Source organism: Haliotis rubra, unplaced genomic scaffold (assembly GCF_003918875.1).
Source record: "Haliotis rubra isolate DU_JTF1 unplaced genomic scaffold, ASM391887v1 Scf123, whole genome shotgun sequence".
Classification (NCBI taxonomy): Eukaryota; Metazoa; Mollusca; class Gastropoda; order Lepetellida; family Haliotidae; genus Haliotis; species Haliotis rubra.
This window is the reverse complement of record NW_025765148.1, coordinates 1,815,631-1,837,946: the sequence shown is the minus strand read 5'-3', so window position 1 is coordinate 1,837,946 and position 22,316 is coordinate 1,815,631. Positions and strand designations below refer to the sequence as shown.

Here is a 22,316-nt window from a genome sequence, read left to right as displayed (position 1 = left end):
CAGATTAACGGAATTATCAAGATATGATCGAATAGGATGTAATGGATTGAGTTTTACCATTATTGAGTAGTAAATATATATGAATCGTTTGTCAACCCCAAGAGCATATGTTAGAGGCTCCCTGAACTGTTCAGCAGGAATCCCTGCGGATAGTTATCAGGGGCCCATATGGTCATACAGCTGCTGAAATTGGTTGCCATAGTTTCCCGTCACTCAGGCTATCGAACACTGGTCCAAGTCCGGTAACTTGTTGTAGATGGTGATGTTGCTCAACGTGCACAGTTGCCGTCCTTAGACAGCCCGGATCCTATAATCTTGGATGATGTGAGATCTCTCTCTCACAAACACACACACACACACAGTGAGAGAGAGAGAGAGAGAGAGAGAGAGAGAGAGAGAGAGAGAGAGAGAGAGAGAGAGAGAGAGAGAGAGAGAGAGAGAGACAGACAGACAGACAGACAGACACAGAGACAGAGACAGAGACAGAGACAGAGACAGAGAGACAGAGACAGAGACACACACAAACAAACACACACACACGTGAAGATCTGGATCATCTGGCTTGGGTCTTCATCAAGCCATACTTGTCGCGTGAAGGGCTACGAATGATCGGCGGTGGTTGCTAACTGGAATAATGCATGTCAATGTGACTAAGGTGCTCAGATCGGTACTCATCACGTCAATCACTGGATCGCCTGGACTTAAAAAGATCCCAGGCTGCTGTCCAATAGATGAAATATTACTGAGGGCAACATAAAACGATAAAGAAAGAAAGAAAGAAACAACATCACACCCTGGCTCTGAGGGCCTACACCACTCTTCTATATCATCTCTTTTTGAAATACTATTAATCCCAGCTCATTCTCCCCTCCTCAGCTATGGTAGAAGCAGGTCTAAGCTGGACCAATATCTGTCCGAGTCGGCCAGTCGTCATCACTCATCCCTTTGTGTAGCCTGCAGTAAGATTTGTAGATCTACCGATCCGTATTATGCGAAAAAAACCTGACAAACCAATCAGAATGCGCAAATGATTATCTGTTCTTTGGTCAAAGGATTAATTCGATAAAAATGGCCCCGGGAGGCACCCGAGTCGCCATTCAGGTTGTTCCGGAATAAAACGAATGGTCACGAATGCGGATCGGCGTCATGGCCGACTCTGAACCATATCCATCTGACGACACTGACTGTAGAATTCATTACAGACAAGACTGATGCGTCACACATTAACAATACTCCGTCTCGTTTTCTCGTGACTAAAGAATCAAAGGTCCCCCTCTCGGGATTTGTACTGAACCTAAGTACCAGTTCTGCTGACGCGGGAACTATATTCACTGGTGTAGGGATACACCAAGACTTAGTTATTCCACCGTGGCACGCGAACTAAAGATCAAAATGTTGCTTTGGACGGCTGTAGTTTCTCTCTCATCGGAGTTTGTAATGAAACGATTGCCTCGTGGAAATATTAACCTCTGTATGGGAAGAAATAGAAGACATTTTGGGTAAACGTGAATAAGAACCCGACACAAAGCTTTCTTCAACTTTTTAACCGCTGCTTGTACTTGTCAGGAACCCAGATTGCCAGCCAAAGAAAAATATTCATAATTCATCTTTTTGCCATTCAATTAAACAATACATACATATAAGATTTTACACCCACCGAGTGGACATTTCCAATTCTTCATGGGCGTCGGAGACGGTTAGTATGATTGCTGTCGTGTATTGTAACCTGCTGCCAGAAGCGTGTCTTTAATAGATAAATGTATATTTATAATTTAATTACAAACGCTGCCATTGACGGACTTATCTACATAATGCACCAACTCGGTTTCATGAATAAATCTATTTAAGACAAATATTATGTGTCTAGACTTCTCGATGGCAGCAGCAGACCAAGTCTCGGTGTGCGTCCAGCTGGGGTAGGGCGTCCGGGCTTGATTCCCGGCTACTGCTACTCCTCCTCCTACTACTACTACTTCTGCTACTACTACTACTCCTACTACTACTACTACTACTACTACTACTACTGCTGCTGCTACTACTGCTACTACTACCACTACTACTACTACTGCTACTACTGCTGCTGCTACTGCTGCTGCTGCTACTGCTGCTGCTACTACTGCTACTGCTACTGCTGCTGCTGCTACTGCTGCTGCTGCTGCTGCTGCTGCTACTACTGCTGCTGCTGCTACTGCTACTACTGCTACTACTGCTACTGCTGCTGCTGCTGCTGCTACTGCTACTACTACTGCTACTGCTGCTGCTGCTGCTGCTGCTGCTGCTGCTACTGCTGCTGCTGCTGCTACTACTGCTGCTGCTGCTGCTGCTGCTGCTGCTGCTGCTGCTGCTGCTGCTACTGCTACTGCTACTGCTGCTGCTGCTGCTGCTGCTGCTGCTGCTGCTGCTACTACTGCTGCTGCTGCTGCTGCTGCTGCTGCTGCTGCTGCTGCTGCTGCTGCTGGGCTGCTGCTGCTGCTCAATGCTGCTGCTGCTGGTGCTGCTGCTACTGCTGCTGCTGCGGAGACCGTTCACGTCATTAACAGTACAGTTTCAATGGAAGCTAGTTAAAGAATATCTTTCTTCATTAACACAGCATAATGTCCAGGTACGACTCGGCTCGTACTAAATATGTACTGTTTCGGAATGTCAGATGTTGGTGAGATGACTACATCAGTGTTTGCAAGGTGCCACTGCTGGTGTCTAGTGGAAATCGGCACTGGTGGGGACCATTAGGAAGACTTTATATGCAGATTGGAAATAGTATGGCCGTCCCCTAGGGCGTTACTGGACCTAACAGAAACAGTAGGTCGCCAGTTACTGAAAGGTCTATTAGTTTTCAGCAGACAGTACACTACCAAGTCTTCAGTACACCGGTAAAGTCATAAATCGTTTTAGTGTAGAACATAGAAAGTAACGGCACTTGCGATAAATCCTCTGAATGAGTGAGTGAGTGAGAGTGAGTGAGTGATCGGGTTTAGCACCACTACCTAAAGCATGTTGCGAGGCTGCTTGATGTGCATCCCCGATTATCTAGGGTGTGTTAATTTCGTGTTATTACAACAGATAACCTGGATCCATAACCCTGGATCATTTTAGAAACTTTCCTTTAAAAAAATAAATTTGAAGCACGCATGTTAAATACCGCAGACATTTTAGTAATTCTTGGATTAAAATCCCATGTAAAGGAGATTGAGGCATACCCAAAGGGTCAATAAATATACTTCCCATCAAAAGTTTAGACTATATGTTACTCACTATATGTTATGTGTATATATATGGTTACATCGAAGATTGATTTCTCCACTAATTTGGGGCAACATCCTGGAAACATAATGCAGATGAATTGCACGAGGATCATGCATCAAATTGCTGAAAAGCATGTGCAAATATCCTGCCTGTGAACAGCTGCGTTTTGGTGTAAAGTTTTGTGAAAAAAAATCGCCAATTTTTTACTGTTTTTGTTTTTTATCATTTATTGAACTCATGACAATAATCTTTTCAACGTTACGAGTTTGTTTTACAATACATCAATTCATGTGTAAACAGTATAATAACAATATGAAATATTTTGCAAAATGTAGGTTAGAACAGTTGCCTGAAGTAAGTGCCTGAAGTAAGTGGCTATATTTACACTAGTGAGTCTAAACTTTTGATGGGAAGTATATTTCATGGGTTTTGTGTTGATGTGACCAACTATCAGTGTGGAGTGTACAGGGACCCGTCCACAAAGCGTTCGTAACGTTACGACCTTTCGTAACTCTATAGTTTATCATAGGCTTACGGGTGACGTAGTGCTACGAATGCTTTGTGGACCCAGACCCCAGACTCTTTAGTCTATTACAAATATCGGGTGAAGACGGGCAGATGGCTGATGGACAGTGCCATTCATACGTAGACATGATCGTAACTTGAAATGACGGCGAATGGATACACGTGAGATAGTCCCATAAAGGGCGTGGTCGATGTTCACGTGACCTTGTTCGAAGAAACGCTTCCCTGTGACAGTCAGATGACCGACGTGACACGATCCGACAGTAATAGTGCCCCTTGAAGAACATTTCGCCAATTTACAACATTATCATTGTCATGCTATAAAAAGAAATAATTTTGCCGTGAAAAAGCATTTGAACGCATATTTTACCACCTTGGAGCCGGTATTGTTCTCCTATCAAGGTTTGACTGTAAATATATCATTTCGAGCGGAGGTTTGCCGGCTATTTTGACAGCCGCGGTGTAAGGGGATGATATTAACCCGCGCGTCCTGAGTCTACGAGATGGTTCCTGGGGAGAAGATGACGCCGGTTCTGGACCACCCCCGTCAGTGGAGAGACGCCGGGTGCACTGCCGGTGAGGATTGTGCCGTTACGGGTGGTGCACCCAGTCGGCAGGAAACAGACAGGAATGTGTCACGTTCCCTGATTTGTCAACAGCATTCAGCTCCACTGAACGGGACACGGTTCCGTGGTGGTGTGGAGTTTAAATGTGATGTGGTATTGGCCACATCGTGTAGCGTTGTACTTCACAATGAGATAGTTATCTATTGCATGTCGTTGTTAGGTATGGGGTTAAACAGTTGTAGATTTAAAAAAACAGCAGAAAACTAAATTTGAAACAGCCGTGTCCACCCATATTAATTAGGGTCAAGCATGGGAGAGGCTAAAGGGGACGAATAATGCTCCATCAACCTCATCGTCTTCCTCGTAGTGTGATAAGGAAAAAGGGGTTTTAATAATGTGAAGTGATTCTCACGTAGTTAGTGATAGGCACCCACTGGTCTGTGACACCACACTGACATTTCGGTCTTGAATTTGAAGACGCCAAAATGACGCTTAATAATACTGGGTTCTGATAGAAGTAGGGTTATTTGCAATATAATCTGGTTCGAGGGTACAGTTCGAGATAATAGATATTTTGAGACAGGGGTGTCAAACTAATGTTGTGGTAGCCTAGTTCGGGTCATCAATATTTCGAGATAAGGGGTTATATGAAGTGTATATGAAGTGTAGTACCCAGTGTATACGGTATTATATCCCTGTTTCATTATGTTAATTACAGTAGACCATACACTGCCATAGCTTCGCTTGAAACCCCAAACCATCATCTAATCAAAATATGCCAAAACCAACCAATCCAATCACAATGAGAGCGAGGATAATTGCGTAATTCTTTGAGGGTGAGTGAGTGAATGATTGGTTGTGGTGTTTCGCCGCTTTTAGAAATATTCCAGCAATATCACGGGGAGGTGTGTGTGTGTGTGTGGAGGGCGAGCTGGTGACAAAACCTACGAAGAAGTGGCGAATGGGTCAAGGTATTTATTACAGTAGAACAGATAATACCCAGGGTAGTCGAGGATGGACGTAGAGTCATGGTCTAGTTCTTAGTCGTTATCTTGACAGGTGTATCATATGAGACGCCTGGCTTGGTAATGTGTTGCTAGGGTAGCTGGAATCAATTATTTCTTTTGCAGTTTATTAAATGTATATTTCTTCTGGCCCTTTTTTTTATTGCTGCACATTTTGTCACGTCTTGTCCCGGTTTACTCAAGATCACACCCGGACAATACCTCACTGCTGTGGAAACTGAATATTCTAACACTACAGATATACAGAGCATCACGGTGGGTTTAAATATCTTGTCAGCATGTTGTTGTCAATCACACAGGTAATCGCCCGGTTAAAGATCATCCGGGATTTCTTCCTGGGTGTTCCATTCCAAGTTTTAGGGGTGGTGGAGTGGAACCGTGTCAACATTCAAGATGACAGGGGTGAAGGGTGGCGGGGTGCGTGCCACTCAGATATTACCAGACGTGACATTTCCATTGAAAACGGTCTGCTGAACCCAATAATGTCTTCACATTTAGCTGAGATTGGAACCTATAGTGACGGTGAATAGTTAGCCGATGACTCCTGCCTGTAGCGGGGTCGAATCCCGCTTGTGGCGAGAGGTTGCAGGTGTCATATTCTGCATATGTCAATGATGATTTTACCGCAGCACATACTATACCCAGTGCACTTTTACAACCACGTTGATGAATTTCGGTTGCCGAGTGAGTGATTCGAGACATGCGTACAGTTGGCAATGGCAGCCTATACTGTCAGGATTATACACAGGGAAACACATTAACGTCTTTAACTTCGACTCGTAGTGTGAAGATCCGGGTTAGAATTGGTCTTCAGCAACCCATGCTTGTCGTAAGAGGCGACTAACGGGATAGGGTGGTCAGGCTCGCTGACTTGGTTGACACGTCCGCCATTTAGATGGAATATTGCTGAGAGCGCCATATAGATGGAATATTGCTGAGAGCTGAGTTAAACTACAACCAAACCTAAACCTGTAACTTCAGATGTAGTGGGTTCGAATCCCGCTTCGACCCGATTCTATTTCAAGGTTTGTCGGGGCCATCCCCGTACACTTAGATTTTATGACGGTGGTAAACGTCCTCCCTCCCAAGCAATATTCCGGCTACATGGCGGCGGTCTGTAAATAATCGAGTCTGGACCAGACAATCCAGTGATCAACAGCATGAGCATCGACCTACGCCATTGGGATACCATGACATGTGTCAACCAAGTCAGTGAGCCTGACCACCCGAACCTTAGTCGCCTCAAACGACAAGCATGGGTTCCTGAAGATCAGTTCTAACCTGACACGCTGTGATGTAATTTATCATGCGGGGTTAAATAATATAAATATTGAAAATATCGGCACCTTGTGAAAGGTTTTACCAGGACATGTGTGTTCCTCCAGTTGGAAATATGGCCTAGGAAGCAGTGAGAATATCATTATATTCATTTTAGTTGAATAGTTTCCAAACACTTTCTTGTATAGGCGACTTCGGCTGTTCTATATAAGTCGATATATGTGATATTCTGTAAGGCAAATAGTAGACCCGTGGACAGATACCCAAATATACAATACCCTGGATGAGATTCCTCAAAGTAGGCGGTTCACGTTCGTCATATTTTAGAACATGATAACATGACAGCTTAATTGCCCTGTATATCATAACAGTACATACAGAACCGACAAGAAGAAACAGCTGCCGACGAGTCAAAAATCGTTCAGTCGTGCCAAATGTTTTTAATACGGCGATTATTTAAACCTATCATGCCCAAGCCTGTGTACCCGTATTGAAAAGAACGTTCATTTGTTCTCTACCCGAATCTCTGCTGCATCGGCATTTGTTTATGTGATCATCCACCCTGAATATATCGCGTCATTAAACACAGCCACGACTGAGATACCCCGATTCCACCCGAGGCGTTAACACTTATTGTTCAATAAACATTACCTCGGGTGTCCTTAGGGCGTTTGTTCAATGTTCTTTAATGGTGTAATAATCATAAAGCGAACACAATTTTGAATGATATCAACAACCGCGATACTGTTCTTTAGGAATCCAGACGGTCGATCGTAAAGAGACAGGAATTACCTGAAATTGCACTTTGTTAAAAAATATGTATCAACTATGCATACTCATTTATCAGCTTCGTTAAATTATTTTTATGTTATTGTTTTGCATACTCTTTATGTTAAAGTGTAATGATAATCTTGAAAATTGGACATGAGCACAACATAAAACTGTTTTTATTACTTCTTTATGTAGCATATAGAAGCTGGTGTTAGAAAAGAGGAACAAATTTAATACAACTTCTTTATTGCAATAGTTGTGACGTTTTTGTGTAGATGTTAACACAGTTGTCAAGCATGTGACCGTTACCAAGCACGTGGTGACTGGCTTGATAACGGTACCCGTTATGAGCATCTACATCGAAACGTCCCATCTATTGCAGTAAAAAGGTTGTCAATACACAAAACGTGTTCCACCCCCTTCGTCGCGTTTCTATTACGTTGATACGCAGCGACGGCGACAGGCACAGCTACGATAAGGAACGTCTCCATTCAGGATCAGCTGTGTCAGTTGTAGAAGTGTCGTCGCCGAGGCGCCTTAAACCACCCGATCACGACCACTCCCCCTTGGGATCTGGTTCTGTGGGAGTCAGGACCGGGGTATTCACAATCCTTAGCTGGACGACAGGGTGGACACAAGTTAATCCCCACACAGGCAGGGACCCCAGACACATCTGTCTGCTGAGATGGAGTGAGTGAGGGTTTATATTTTACATCGCTTCTGTCACTGCCCCCTCAATGTTACACCGGGGGACACGAAGAATGAGCTCACCCGTCATACCAGACTTCGCTGTGGCGGAAAGTAAAGATATAAGCGATGTACTGAAGTTATACAGTTTGTTTGTTGTTTTACGCCGCACTCAGCAATATTCTAGTTATATGGCGGCGGTCTGTGGATAATCGACTCTAGTCTGGACCAGACAGTCCAGTGATCACCATCAGGAACATGAATCTACGCAATAGGGATGCGATGACATGTGTCAACAAAGTCAGGGAGCCTGACCACCCGATCCCGTTGACTATAACGGCTCCTAACAGTATGCCAGTGTCAGCAAAGCGTGTGATAAACCCTAGAAGTGATGCCGGTGCCAGACATTGACCACGTTACACACACGGGCCCATGTGTTGTACTGACCAGTATGAAGTGTACTATAGTACCGTACTGTTCCTGGTGTACTCTGGTACGTGAGGAAAATCCGTCTAAACTCCACCCACCTCACAAAATTGTTCAAAATTCTCAGTTTTCTATCTTCGTTTGTACTAATCATTGGTGACACGCTTTGTAGTGAACTTGAAAATCTCATGAAATTTTATCAAATGCACCTATCAATTATTAAATGACTAGCGCGGATTAATGTTCGTTTCAATTTCCGACAAACGGCATTGAACACATTTGCCCCCATACAAACCGCTGACAATCAGCCTAGACGTATCACTGCTGTATCCTTGCTCCTTGGCCGTGTCACCGCCTCGGGAGAGGGTGTGTAGATGCGGGCTAAATAGTTCCTTCTCGTGAGACCTGAGGGAGGATGGGGGCTGCACAATACATATCCCTCTCGTTGTCAAGTGCTTGTGAGGAAGGCTTGTGCTGCCCCATTGAAACCCTCTCCAGCCATGGAGATCTTTGTCAAATATTAAATACAGGCAGAAAACACCCCGAGGTGGATCCAGCCTGTATACCCTGTCCCTAACCCTCGAGCCCGAAACTAGAACATATTAAATTTCATTCTTAAGAAATCAGCGTTCTCTCGAGCTCACGGGATTCTTGAGCAGTTTATTTACCAATCGAATAGCAATGTACTATTGTCGGGATATCTCTCATCTCTTGACATTGTAAAATATTTGAAAATATTCTTTCATAACATGTAGTGTAGCCCGGGGGTAAGTTCATCCAAGTCTCCCCAGTCTTTGTGTAGGGGCCTTTATAGTCAGAGCTTTCATTGTATCGTCCTGCTCAGACACACAAATAGGTATATGGGATATTTGACGAACTGTGGGCGTCCGTATAGACTTGTGTAGAATAGCAGATGAATGGGACTCAGAGCGGTGCTTCACATCCAGTGTACACCGCGGCAGAGGAAATATTGCAGCAGTTTTTTTGCTGATGTCCCGCATATGGTTAGCGAGACGCTGATTAGTGAAATGTTTTTAATGTTTTAATGTAGTGGTTGTGTAGCTATATGCGACGTCAGACTGGAATATCGGCTTGTGTGGACGCGGCCATGCCCAGCGTGTAGTGTGGCACTGGGGCGACACATCTACAAGCTGCTCCCTCCATACTACATTGTGTTGTGTGTTCCCCAAGAGTGGCATAACTTGGAGTGATCGGTGAATGTTAAAACAGATTTAAAGTGGGTTTTTGAAAAAACAATTGAAGCATGTACGCATGTATTAGTTTTTTTTATGACTCAATTAAACATGTTCAAGATTCATCTTCTCCTTCATTCACTGACCGCATTTTCTCTCTCTGACATTCCTCATCCCGACGACGCTTCTTCCTCTCGCTAACGAAGCTCCCCTTTTACACAACGATGCTTCTTCCTCTCCTCCTAACGACACTTCTTCCTCTTCTGATAACGATGCTTCTTCCTCTCCTGATAACGATGCTTCTTCCTCTCCTGTCAACGATGCTTTTTTCTCTCCTGCTAACGATGCTTCTTCCTCTTCTGCTAACGATGCTTCCTCCCCTCCAGCTAACGATGCTTCCTCCTATCCTGCTAACGATGCTTCTTCCTCTCCTGCTAACGATGCTTCTTCCTCTCCTGCTAACGATGCTTCTTCCTCTTCTGCTAACGATGCTTCCTCCCCTCCTGCTAACGATGCTTGTTCCTGTTCTGCTAACGATGCTTCTTCCTCTCCTGCTAACGATGCTTCTTCCTCTCCTGCTAACGATGCTTCCTCCCATCCTGCTAACGATGCTTGTTCCTGTTCTGCTTACGATGCTTCCTCCCCTCCAGCTAACGATGCTTCCCCCCCTCCTGCTAACGATGCTTCTTCCTCTCCTGCTAACGATGCTTCTTCCTTTCCTGCTAACGATGCTCCTTCCTCTCCTGCTAACGATGCTTCTTCCTCTCCTGCTAACGATGCTTCCTCCCTCCTGCTAACGATGCTTGTTCCTGTTCTGCTAACGATGCTTCCTCCCTCTCCAGCTAACGATGCTTCCTCCTAACGATGCTCCTGCTAACGATGCTTCTTCCTCTCCTGCTAACGATGCTTCTTCCTCTCCTGCTTACGATGCTTCTTCCTCTCCTGCTAACGATGCTTCTTCTCCTTCCTCTCCTGCTAACGATGCTTCTTCCTTAACTCCTCCTGCTAACGATGCTTCTTCCTCCTGCTAACGATGCTTCTTCCTCTTCTGCTAACGATGCTTCTTCCTCTTCCTGCTAACGATGCTTCTTCCTCTTCTCCTGCTAACGATGCTTCTTCCTCTCCTGCTAACGATGCTTCTTCCTCTTCTGCTAACGATGCTTCTTCCTCTCCTTCTAACGATGCTTCTTCCTCTTCTGCTTCTAACGATGCTTCTTCCTCCTTCTAACGATGCTTCTTCCTCTCCTTCTAACGATGCTTCTTCCCCTCCTTCTAACGATGCTTCTTCCTCTTCTGCTAACGATGCTTCTTCCTCTTCTGCTAACGATGCTTCTTCCTCCTCTGCTAACGATGCTTGTCCTTCCTCTCTGCTAACGATTTGTCCCTCCTTCCCTAACTTTTCCTCTCTAACTGCTAACGATGCTTCCCTCCTTCTTCAACATTAACTCTTCTGCTAACGATGGCTTCTTCTCCTCTTCTGCTAATTCTTCCTGCCTTCCTTCGATCTTCTTCCTCTTCTAACGATGCTTCTTCTCCTGCTCCTCTAACTTGATGCTTCTTCCTCTCTTCTAACGATGCTTCTTCCTCTTCTGCTAACGATGCTTCTTCCTCTCCTTCTAACGATGTTCTTCCCCTCTTCTTCTTTGTCTTCTGTCTATCCTCCTACTGTCCTTCGATGCTTCTTCCTCTTCTGCTAACGATGCTATTTCTTTCCTTCTTCCTCCTGCTAACTTGATGCTTTCTTTCCTCTTCTTCTTTGCTTCTTCCTCTTCCTGATGTTCTTCCTCCTCCTCGATGCTTCTTCCTCTTCCTGCTAACGATGCTTCTTCCTCTTCTCCTCTTCTTCCCTCTTCTACTTCTTCCTGCTTCTTCCTCTCTTCTGCGATCCTTCTTCCTCTTCTTCTTCTTCCTCTTCTCTTCTTCTGCTTCTTCCTTCTTCTTCTTCTGCTAACGTGCTTCTTCCTCTTCTGCTAACTCCTGATGCTTCCTCTCCGATGCTTCTTCCTCTTCTGCTAACGATGCTTCTTCCTCTTCTGCTAACGATGGTCTTCTCTCCTGCTCCTGATGCTTCTTCCTCTCCTTCTAACGATGCTTCTTCCTCTTCTGCTAACGATGCTTCTTCCTCTTCTGCTAACGATGCTTCTTCTCTTCTTTGGTCCTGCTAACCTGCCTGTCTTCTTCCTCTTCCTTCTAACGATCTTCTTCTGCTAACGATTCTTCTTCCTCCTCCTGCTAACGATTGGCTTCTTCCTCCCTCTTCTTGTCTGCCTCTCCTTCTTTGGATGGCTTCTTCCTCTTCTTTGTGCTTCTTCCTCTTCTGTGCTCTTCTTCCTTTCCTTCTAACGATGCTTTTGATGCTTCTTCCTCTTCTGCTGGTGATGCTTCTTCCTCTTCTGCTAACCTCTTCTGATGCTCTTCTGCTCCTTCTTCCTCTGATGTTCTTCTTCCTCTTCTGTGGTCTTCCTCTTCTGTGCTTCCTCCTCTTCCTGTTTGGTCTTCCTTCTTCCTGTGGTCATGTCCTTCTTCCTCTTCTGTGATTCTTCTTCCTGTTTGGTCTTCCACGATGCTTCTTCTTCTTCCTTCTAACGATTCTTCTTCCCTTCTTCCTTCTCTGCTGATGCTTCTTCCTCTTCTGCTAACGATTTGGTTCTTCCTCTTCTGCTAACTTCTTCTTCCTCTCCTGGTCTTCTTCCTCTCCTTCTGTGCTCTTCCTCTTCTTTCTTCCTTCTCTTCTGGTCCTTCTTCCTCTTCTGCTAACGATGCTTCTTCCTCTTCTGCTAACTTTCTGATGCTTCTTCCTCTTCTGCTAACGTGATGCTTCTTCCTCTCCTGCTAACGATGCTTCTTCCCTCCTTCTTGTCTTCGATCTTCTTCTTCCTCTCCTGCTTCTGATGCTTCTTCCCTCCTTCTCTGATGCTTCTTCCTCTCTTCTGCTAACGATGCTTCTTCCTCCTGCTAACTGCTTCTTCCTCTTCTGCTAACGATGCTTCTTCCTTCCTCTGCCTTCCCCTCCTTCTAACGATGCTTCTTCCTCTCCTTCTAACGATGCTTCTTCCTCTTCTGCTAACGATGCTTCTTCTTCCTCTCTGCTAACTCTTCCCCTTTGATTCTAACGATGGCTCTTCCTCTTCTGCTAATTCTTCTTCCTCTCCTTCTGTGATCCTTCTGCTCTTCTCTAACGATGCTTCTTCCTCTCCTGCTAACGATGCTTCCCCTCCTCCTCTGCTAACGATGCTTCTTCCTCTTCTGCTAACGATGCTTCTTCCTCTTCTGCTAACGATGCTTCTTCCTCTCCTGCTAACGATGCTTCTTCCTCTCCTGCTAACGATGCTTCTTCCTCTTCTGCTAACGATGCTTCTTCCTCTTCTGCTAACGATGCTTCTTCCTCTCCTGCTAACGATGCTTCTTCCTCTCCTGCTAACGATGCTTCTTCCTCTTCTGCTAACGATGCTTCTTCCTCTTCTGCTAACGATGCTTCTTCCTCTTCTGCTAACGATGCTTCTTCCCCTCCTTCTAACGATGCTTCTTCCTCTTCTGCTAACGATGCTTCTTCCTCTTCTGCTAACGATGCTTCTTCCCTCTTCTGCTAACGATGCTTCTTCCTCTCCTGCTAACGATGCTTCTTCCTCTTCTGCTAACGATGCTTCTTCCTCTTCTGCTAACGATGCTTCTTCCTCTTCTGCTAACGATGCTTCTTCCTCTTCTGCTAACGATGCTTCTTCCTCTTCTGCTAACGATGCTTCTTCCTCTCCTTCTAACGATGCTTCTTCCTCTCTCTGCTAACGATGCTTCTTCCTCTTCTTCTTCCTCTTCTGCTAACGATGCTTCTTCCTCTCCTGCTAACGATGCTTCTTCCTCTTCTGCTAACGATTCTTTCTAGCTTCTTCCTCTTCTGCTAACGATGCTTCTTCCTCTTAACTGCTTCCCTCCTTCTAACGATGCTTCTTCCTCTTCTGCTAACGATGCTTCTTCCTCTTCTGCTAACGATGCTTCTTCCTCTCCTTCTAACGATGCTTCTTCCTCTTCTGCTAACGATGCTTCTTCCCCTCCTTCTATCGATGCTTCTTCCTCTCCTGCTAACGATGCTTCTTCCTCTTCTGCTAACGATGCTTCTTCCTCTTCTGCTAACGATGCTTCTTCCTCTTCTGCTAACGATGCTTCTTCCTCTCCTGCTAACGATGCTTCTTCCTCTTCTTCTAACGATGCTTCTTCCTCTTCTGCTAACGATGCTTCTTCCTCTTCTGCTAACGATGCTTCTTCCTCTCCTGCTAACGATGCTTCTTCCCCTCCTTCTAACGATGCTTCTTCCTCTCTTCTAACGATGCTTCTTCCTCTCCTGCTAACGATGCTTCTTCCCTCTTCTAACGATGCTTCTTCCTCTTCTGCTAACGATGCTTCTTCCTCTTCTGCTAACGATGCTTCTTCCTCTTCTGCTAACGATGCTTCTTCCTCTTCTGCTAACGATGCTTCTTCCTCTTCTGCTAACGATGCTTCTTCCTCTCCTGCTAACGATGCTTCTTCCCCTCCTTCTAACGATGCTTCTTCCTCTTCTGCTAACGATGCTTCTTCCCCTCCTTCTAACGATGCTTCCTCCTCTTCTGCTAACGATGCTTCTTCCTCTCCTGCTAACGGCACTTCTTCCTCTCCTGCTAACGATGCTTCTTCCTCTCCTGCTAACGACGCTGCTTCTTCTCGCTACCAACGCTTCTTCCTCTCTCTAACGACACTCCCCTTTAGATAGCGTAGCTTCTTCCTCTCGCTAACGACGCTGCTCCCCTCTCGAGAACAACGCTTCTCCTCCCGCTAGCAACGCACCGCTGCTGCCAACAATGACGTTGCTACCTTGCTTAGCCTTTTTCTGTAGATAACGTCTCTTGTCCTTCCGCTTATATAACGAGTTTTTTCTTTCGATCGTGGAACTTCTCTCGCTGACGACGTTTCTTCTCTCCTCTTTGCCGCTCTCCTACTTCCTCAACACTAGTGCTGGCATATTGCCAAAGCAGCGTAAAACTACTCATAAACATATACTTGCTACCTCGTTCACTCTGGGTATATCCAGATACATTAAGGTGGGTATATCCAGGTACATTAAGCTGGGTATATCCACATACATTAAGGTACCCAGGTACATTAAGCTGGGTATATCCACATACATTAAGGTGGGTATATCCACATACATTAAGCTGGGTATATCCACATACATTAACCTGGGTATATCCAGATACATTAACCTGGGTATATCCAGATACATTAACCTGGGTATATTAAGATACATTAAGCTGGGTATATTAAGATACATTAAGGTGGGTATATCCAGATACATTAAGGTGGGTATATCCAGATACATTAAGCTGAGTATATCCAGATACATTAAGCTGGGTATATCCAGATTCATTAAGGTTGGTATATCCAGATATATTAAGGTGGGTATATCCAAATACATAAAGGGGGGTATATCCAGATACATTAAGGTGGGTATATCCAGATACATAAAGTCGGGTATATCCAGATACATTTAGCTGGGTATATTAAGATACATTAAGGTGGGTATATTAAGATAGATTAAGGTGGGTATATCCAGATACATTAAACTGGGTATATCCAGATATACTAAGGTGGGTATATCCAGATACATTAAACTGGGTATATCCACATACATTAAGGTGGGCATATCCAGATACATTAAGCTATATCCACATACATTAACCTGGGTATATCCACATACATTAAGCTGGGTATATCCACATACATTAAGCTGGGTATATCCAGACACATTAAGCTGGGTATATCAAAATACATTAAGGTGGGTATATCCAGATACATTAACCTGGGTATATCCAGATACATTAAGCTGGGTATATTAAGATACATTAAGCTGGGTATATTAAGATACATTAAGCTCGGTATATCCAGATACATTAAGGTGGGTATATCCAGATACATTAAGCTTGGTATATCCAGGTACATTATGGTGGGTATATCCAGATACATTATGGTGGGTATATCCAGATACATTATGGTGGATATATTCAGATACATTATGGTGGGTATATCCAGATACATTAAGCTGGGTATATCCAGGTACATTATGGTGGGTATATCCAGATACATTATGGTGGGTATATCCAGATACATTAAGCTGGGTATATCCAGATACATTAAGGTGGGTATATCCAGATACATTATGGTGTGTCTACCCAGATACTGTTGGCTATATATACTCAGATACTTCTGAATTTCCTTATAATTCATTTATCTACAAGGAATAACAAAAAAAACGTAAAACGAAGTACAATATTAATCTTTTGATATTTTTTATCTTTCAGTTTGTATTCAGTCAAGTGACGTAGACAGGAGTCACAGAAACTGTAAAACAAACACAGTCTCCTTTTATCCCCACAAAGTTACAACGAAAATCTTTTATGTACGGAACCCGCGACGGAAATAGCGCTAACCTCTCATACAGAATGCATTTCGTTACCCCCCGGATTAGCGTCAGTGGTAGCGGAAACTCCCCATGCATGGTCCTGGGGTTTCACGGAGTGCAGTGCTACTTTGCTTTGCATAGGATACATATATAGTCAAAGCGAAACAAACAAGCTTCTTGTAAGTGCGAAGTGAAAAGTTGTTTGAGAGTGTTTCCCCTGGCCAAAGACGCCCGAATCCCCCGTGGTCGACGCCAGGATGTCTGGGGCTACGTCACCTTCATTATGCTGTGGGCGACACGTCGTCAATAGAACAACACAGCTACAAGCTTCAATAACTCAAATCCCCTGCCTCTCAATACTCGGGACGATCTGGTGAAATATCCACGACTTGTAATTCGTACAAGTGGATTTTATAGTGAATACCTGTTCAGTGGCATTGTTCGCGACAAAGGACAGTGATCGTTCTCACTTCTTCATGGCCGACACACACAACTTCAGTTTCTATACGCCATGACGGGGACGGCTCCACGCCTTCAGTGTCAACTTAACGCGATCTCCACGCCTGAGGTAATACATCTTATAACACCGTCTTCAGATACAAAATATTGCGTAAGTATTGGATTTGGAATGAAATCAAGCACGGATATAGGCTACGTGTATATACATACCATTCGGAGATATTTACTGCAGGTCTTACCCAAGTGAAGTTCCGTACCGCAGTTCAAATTAATTTCATTTGAATTTCCATTCCACAACCTGTGACAGATTCCATTGACGAGATTCTCAGCTTCGCCCTCGTGTCTCCGGGTGTGTACATTCACAGAGTGGTCGTTGTCCACATCTGATACAGATCTCCTATAGGACTATAGGAATGGCCAGTACAATTACGAGGGGTGGTGGTGTAGCCTAGTGGTTAAAGCGTTTGCCCGTCACGCCGAAGCCCCGGGTTCGATTCCCCACATGGGTAGAATGTGGGTAGACGCCCATTTCTGGTGCCTCCCGCCGTGATAGTGCTGGAATGTTGCTAAAAGCGGCGTAAAACCATACTCACTCCACCGCCCCGCATGTCTGTGGACAGTCAGTGGGTACCGTAATTACGTTGAGACAATGTGTTAAATAAAAGTCATCAATTATAATTTATTGATCAAGTTTAACTGATGATGTCATGTTCCTGTGCAGTAGTGTGCCTTTAAAGCAGCGTTAAACTTAACTCACTCACTCACATAGTCTGACCCACAGTCCAACATTGTAACCCCTTCCACCCAACCCGTTCTGCAATCTAAAAGCTCTGGTTGAAGCAACCAGAGCTCCTCTGGCTCAGCTTCTGAATCTCAGAGCTACTGGGCCGCCTTTTCAATTTAAATGGACTTATTTGTGTGTATCAGAATTACATCTATTCTGAGACTAAGCCTTAGTTTGTCAATTCTTGCTTGTTCAAAGGATGTTCAATGTACTTTCGACTCGACTCATAAGACATGTCAGAGGTTATGCAATTCCAATATCTGGTTCTGAAATCCTTATAGTAAACACATGTCAGTTTCCGCGTTCTGTTGTGAGGATCGGTTGTAGATGAGGGAAGATGTCCTGACAAGGTGCGCCTCATTGTAGACACAGCGACAAGAAGAGATAGCATCACCACAGATCAACGTCAGCCCTCCATCTGCTGTATCCGATGAAGGACGGAGATCAGAGCTGGCTACACTGGACAATGGTCAGTGCTCGTTGGTGACAGGGGGACAGGCTCCCACTCACGCCCCTCATCACACCCGTGGACGGACAGACCCGGTAGGGTCAACTTGACTCTTCCATTCACGGGTGCGTGACGGCGGACGATACAGAAGAAGAAGATTTAGAAGAAGAAATATATTTTATAATAGTGTCACGTGCCGATTTACAAAAATACACACAGACAAAACACTGATATGCTGATTTCGTTAAAACTATTCTTTATGATTACACAATGACATTTAGAAAATGGTCAAATGTAACATATGTTATATTTGGGATGAGTAAAGTACAGATTCTAGTACTTTTGTTGAGTTGAGACCCATCCGGGATTCGAACCCACACCCTCAGAGTCAGGCACCTAATTGCAAGCACACTAAGAACGTGTAATCCCAAATATAACATCTGTAACTATTCTTTAGTTAAAATAACGTACATATATTTAATCTGTACGCTATTTTAACTTAAGAATAGTTTATCAGACACAAATCTCACCCTAGTGTCTGTATCTAATATATCGTTTATAGTTTAAAAGTCTGAGGAACGTTCATGTTGATCTTTTCGATGTCTCCAGCCAGGACTGTGAGAATCAAGTTATCATCCAAAGTTACTCTGTCTACGTATTCAGTTTGTGAGCTCTTGTAGCCATTATCATATACCTACGTCAAAGGTCAATATTGTTTTTCTCGGATCAGTACAAAACACAGGTGTTGTCATCCGGAGAAGTCTAAAACTGTATCCTGTTTTGAGTGTACCGTTAGAAAAAGCTTCAGGGACAGGGATTGGCGTTGTCGTGACGTCGCAGTATTCTAAAAATAACTGTGGCACAAACTTTCAGGAATACATCACTTGATCTCAACCAATCATCTAATGTTGAAGACATTTGGAGATGATAAATGTAGTTGGTGCATTTTTTTTGTTTTTCAATGTATATCCTATGTTTTACCCTGAAATGGGACATGTAATATACTTTAACCGAACACTTGATAAACGATATTTTTTCCTGACATTATTCGTACTGTGAACCAATGAGTTGGAAATTTAAAAAACAAGAACCTGCACGTATTCATTGTGTTTGTTTGTAGATTTGAAGATAGTCAAAAGTCAAAACAATATTGGCGTTGTGCTGTATCTTCTTGTACACAGCTTCCTGCATCAGCTCGCAATCTATGAGTGAGTGAGTTTACTTTTACGCAATATTCAAGCTCTATCGCGGCGGTCTGGACCAGACAGTCCAGTGATCAACAGCATGAGCATCGATCTACACAATTGGGATACGATGACATGTGTCAACCAAGTCAGCGAGCCTGGCCACCCAATCCCGTTAGTAGCCTCTTACGACAAGCATGGGTCACTGAAGATCAATTCTACCCCGGATCTTCACGGGTTCGCCATCTATGTGAAGGCTTGGTACCCTGGTCAAAGTGTTCGATCGTTGCGCCAAACATCCGGGTTTGATTCCTCGTGGGTTAAAGGCCAATGTACCCCGTGGGTCGTTACCCTCTGCATCAACTGTCTTGTCCAAACCTGCTGCCGTCATACAGCTGGCATGTTGATGACTGGGATGTGACAAACAAGTATGACAAATACATCTACTGTGGAAAACGTAAAACTAAAAATATTTACTCCGAGTTGAGCCAGTTCCATGACGATATGTTGATGTGTTGTTACAGAAAACAAAACAACCTACGGTTCTAACGAACTCAAAGAGACTTCTGATTCTATTCTGCTGCAACAGTTGTTCGTTTTACGCATTTATAACAGTTTGTTATAACAGTTTGTTATAACAGTTTGTTACAAACATGTTGGTTACAGATGTTGTTTACTGTACGTCATGTTTAACAGAAAAAAAACAACATACCGTATTCCTCTAATAATTATTTATTAATTTGTCTTTTCAATGGACTCCAGACCCGGCGGTTATTGGAGACCCGGCGCTTATAGAAGTTCCAATGGAAATAAATATAGATTCTCCATTGGTATTTTATTTGAAAACTCCTCTGTAAACATGTGGCACACCTGGTGCTTATTGGAGACCCGGCTGTTATTGGAGACCCGGCTGTTATTGGAGACCCGGCTGTTATTGGAGATCTGGCTCTTATTGGAGATCTGGCTCTTATTGGAGACCCGGGGCTTACTAGAGGAAATACGATACATAATATTCCAATGAGGAAAAAGTCTTTAACAACATTTCCATCCGCTGTGGATCAGCCTGTGTCGTCCCATAACTGAATAAGATATGTCTCGACCCAATGCATAGTGGGCCTGAACGCATCTAAACCCCATTCTGTAGCACATGATATAAACGCTATTCACGGTTCTTGTTAAATGTTACTTTTGTTTTTTTTTTCCCTTGCAATTTAACACCGCCCCCAAACCATTCCAACTATATGACAATGATCTGTAAATTCATTGTAATCGAGTATGGACCAGACATTCCAGTGATTGATATTGTTAGGAATTTTATCTCCTGAGCCTGGTCCATTAGGTCGCCCGTTATGACAATCATCGGATGGTGTGGATCATCCCTACATCCCTGCCAGTGTTACATATCAAGTGACTGTCTTATAAACAGTGCCTCTAAAGTCTTACATACGTTCATCTTAAAATTCTAATTTGCATATATGAACAAACGAAAAATAACACACATCAAACGAACACATAACACAAAGCATTGCTTCCTTACAGTTTCCCCACGTTAATACGGACGGATGATATAGCGGACACCCGTTTCACGTTTACCTGCCCACCATTATACACATTCATTGACATACGAGGGCTGAATGAACCACTTTGGGAAACAACCAGAAAATATTAATTACACATATTTTAATAACAACTTCACACAAAAAATGAAATTCTGTTTCTTCTGAATCCCGCATAACATTTAAAATGCTGAAAACAAATGTTGTAAATCATAATTTTACTTTTATTTTTCTCACTTAAGAGACCTATGTTGAAGTATATGTTGGCTTTTGATAATGAAATCTTCAACGCATAGCCCCGGAAGTGAAATAACAAAAACTACCGCACGTTGATTCAATTTTACATAACGTTGTGACGGATATGACTTCAATAACTCACAAAACCTTCTAAATGTCTTTTGTTTTAATGCGTGTCGATAAACCACATGTTTCACACATAACACATTATTCCTTTCTAGCTGTTTAACGACACGAACTGCGATTGTTCTAATTCCAAAACTTTGTTTTTGTGTAAAAACTATCTGACGTGGAGGATGAACTTGGGAGTTACAAATCACCACGGGCAGAGTCAGAGTGCTTCAATTTCACAAGTGGCGCCACCTAGGCGCCTTATATTAATAGAAACGGTGATCTGATTGTCGACCTGCCACTCCAACACCAGGAAACAGGGTTCGATTCCCGAAGGTAACGAGTTTTTGCACCCTATATCCCTAATTCGATATCTGTAAAGATCGGCGTTCAAACGAGATATATAAGAGGTAGCATTTCTCTCTGCTCAGCTCGGAGGACGGGGAAAGAGGTTTAGATGTACTATGTATAATAATGGGGAGTCCGTTGAAGTAATATAATTGAATATATCTGTAATTGATTGATATCGCATCTCATCAGTCGGTGCCAATCACTGAATTATTTCAATCAAAATGTGTGTCAAATATATATTGGAACATGTCTTAAGACGAGAGGATAACTCGCGGTGTAATGATATCGTGCTTTCAATTTCATATAATGCGTAATTCATTTCGGGATGTTTTACGACAAAATAGTGCTGAGCAAAATCTCGATAATACGAAGTCGAGATTCTATGTTTTTAATTTAATAAAATTGTTTTTATATTGGAATATGTTGGCAGCTGTGACCACAGCATTGAGATATTCTTCATAAGCTTGTCTTAATCTTGTCGTCGTATTTGTTAAAATTTCACACCCACCCATCCTCCTCCTCCTCATCATCATCATCACTACCACCACCACCATCATCATCATCATCACTACCACCACCACCATCATCATCACTACCACCACCACCACCATCATCATCACTACCACCACCACCATCATCATCATCATCGTCATCATCACTACACCACCACCATCGTCATCATCGTCATCATCACTACTTCACCACCACCATCATCATCACTCCACCACCATCATCATCATCATACCACCACCACCATCATCATCGTCATCATCACTACCACCACCATCATCATCATCATCACTACCACCACCACAATCATCATCATCATCATCATCATCACTACCACCACCACCATCATCGTCATCATCACTATCATCATCATCACTACCACCACCATCATCATCATCATCTCACCACCACCACCACCATCATCATCATCATCATCATCATTCATCACCACCACCACCATCATCGTCATCATCATCACTACCACCACCACCACCATCATCACCACCACCACCACCATCATCATCACCACCATCAT

General features: G+C 43.6%; 1 protein-coding gene across 1 annotated transcript; it reads right to left on the bottom strand.

The window, feature by feature from the left end:
* Positions 1 to 2,346: 2,346 nt before the first annotated feature.
* On the bottom strand, positions 2,347 to 22,149 carry LOC124266114 (vicilin-like seed storage protein At2g18540; the record flags this gene model as incomplete). Its single annotated transcript, XM_046700927.1, has 7 exons — positions 2,347 to 2,436; positions 8,824 to 8,943; positions 9,880 to 10,025; positions 11,381 to 11,590; positions 11,952 to 12,346; positions 14,273 to 14,409; positions 22,093 to 22,149. Coding segments are annotated over 7 exons (1,155 nt in total), but the record flags the coding sequence as incomplete, so codon positions are not given.
* Between the last annotated feature and the right edge of the window lie 167 nt (positions 22,150 to 22,316).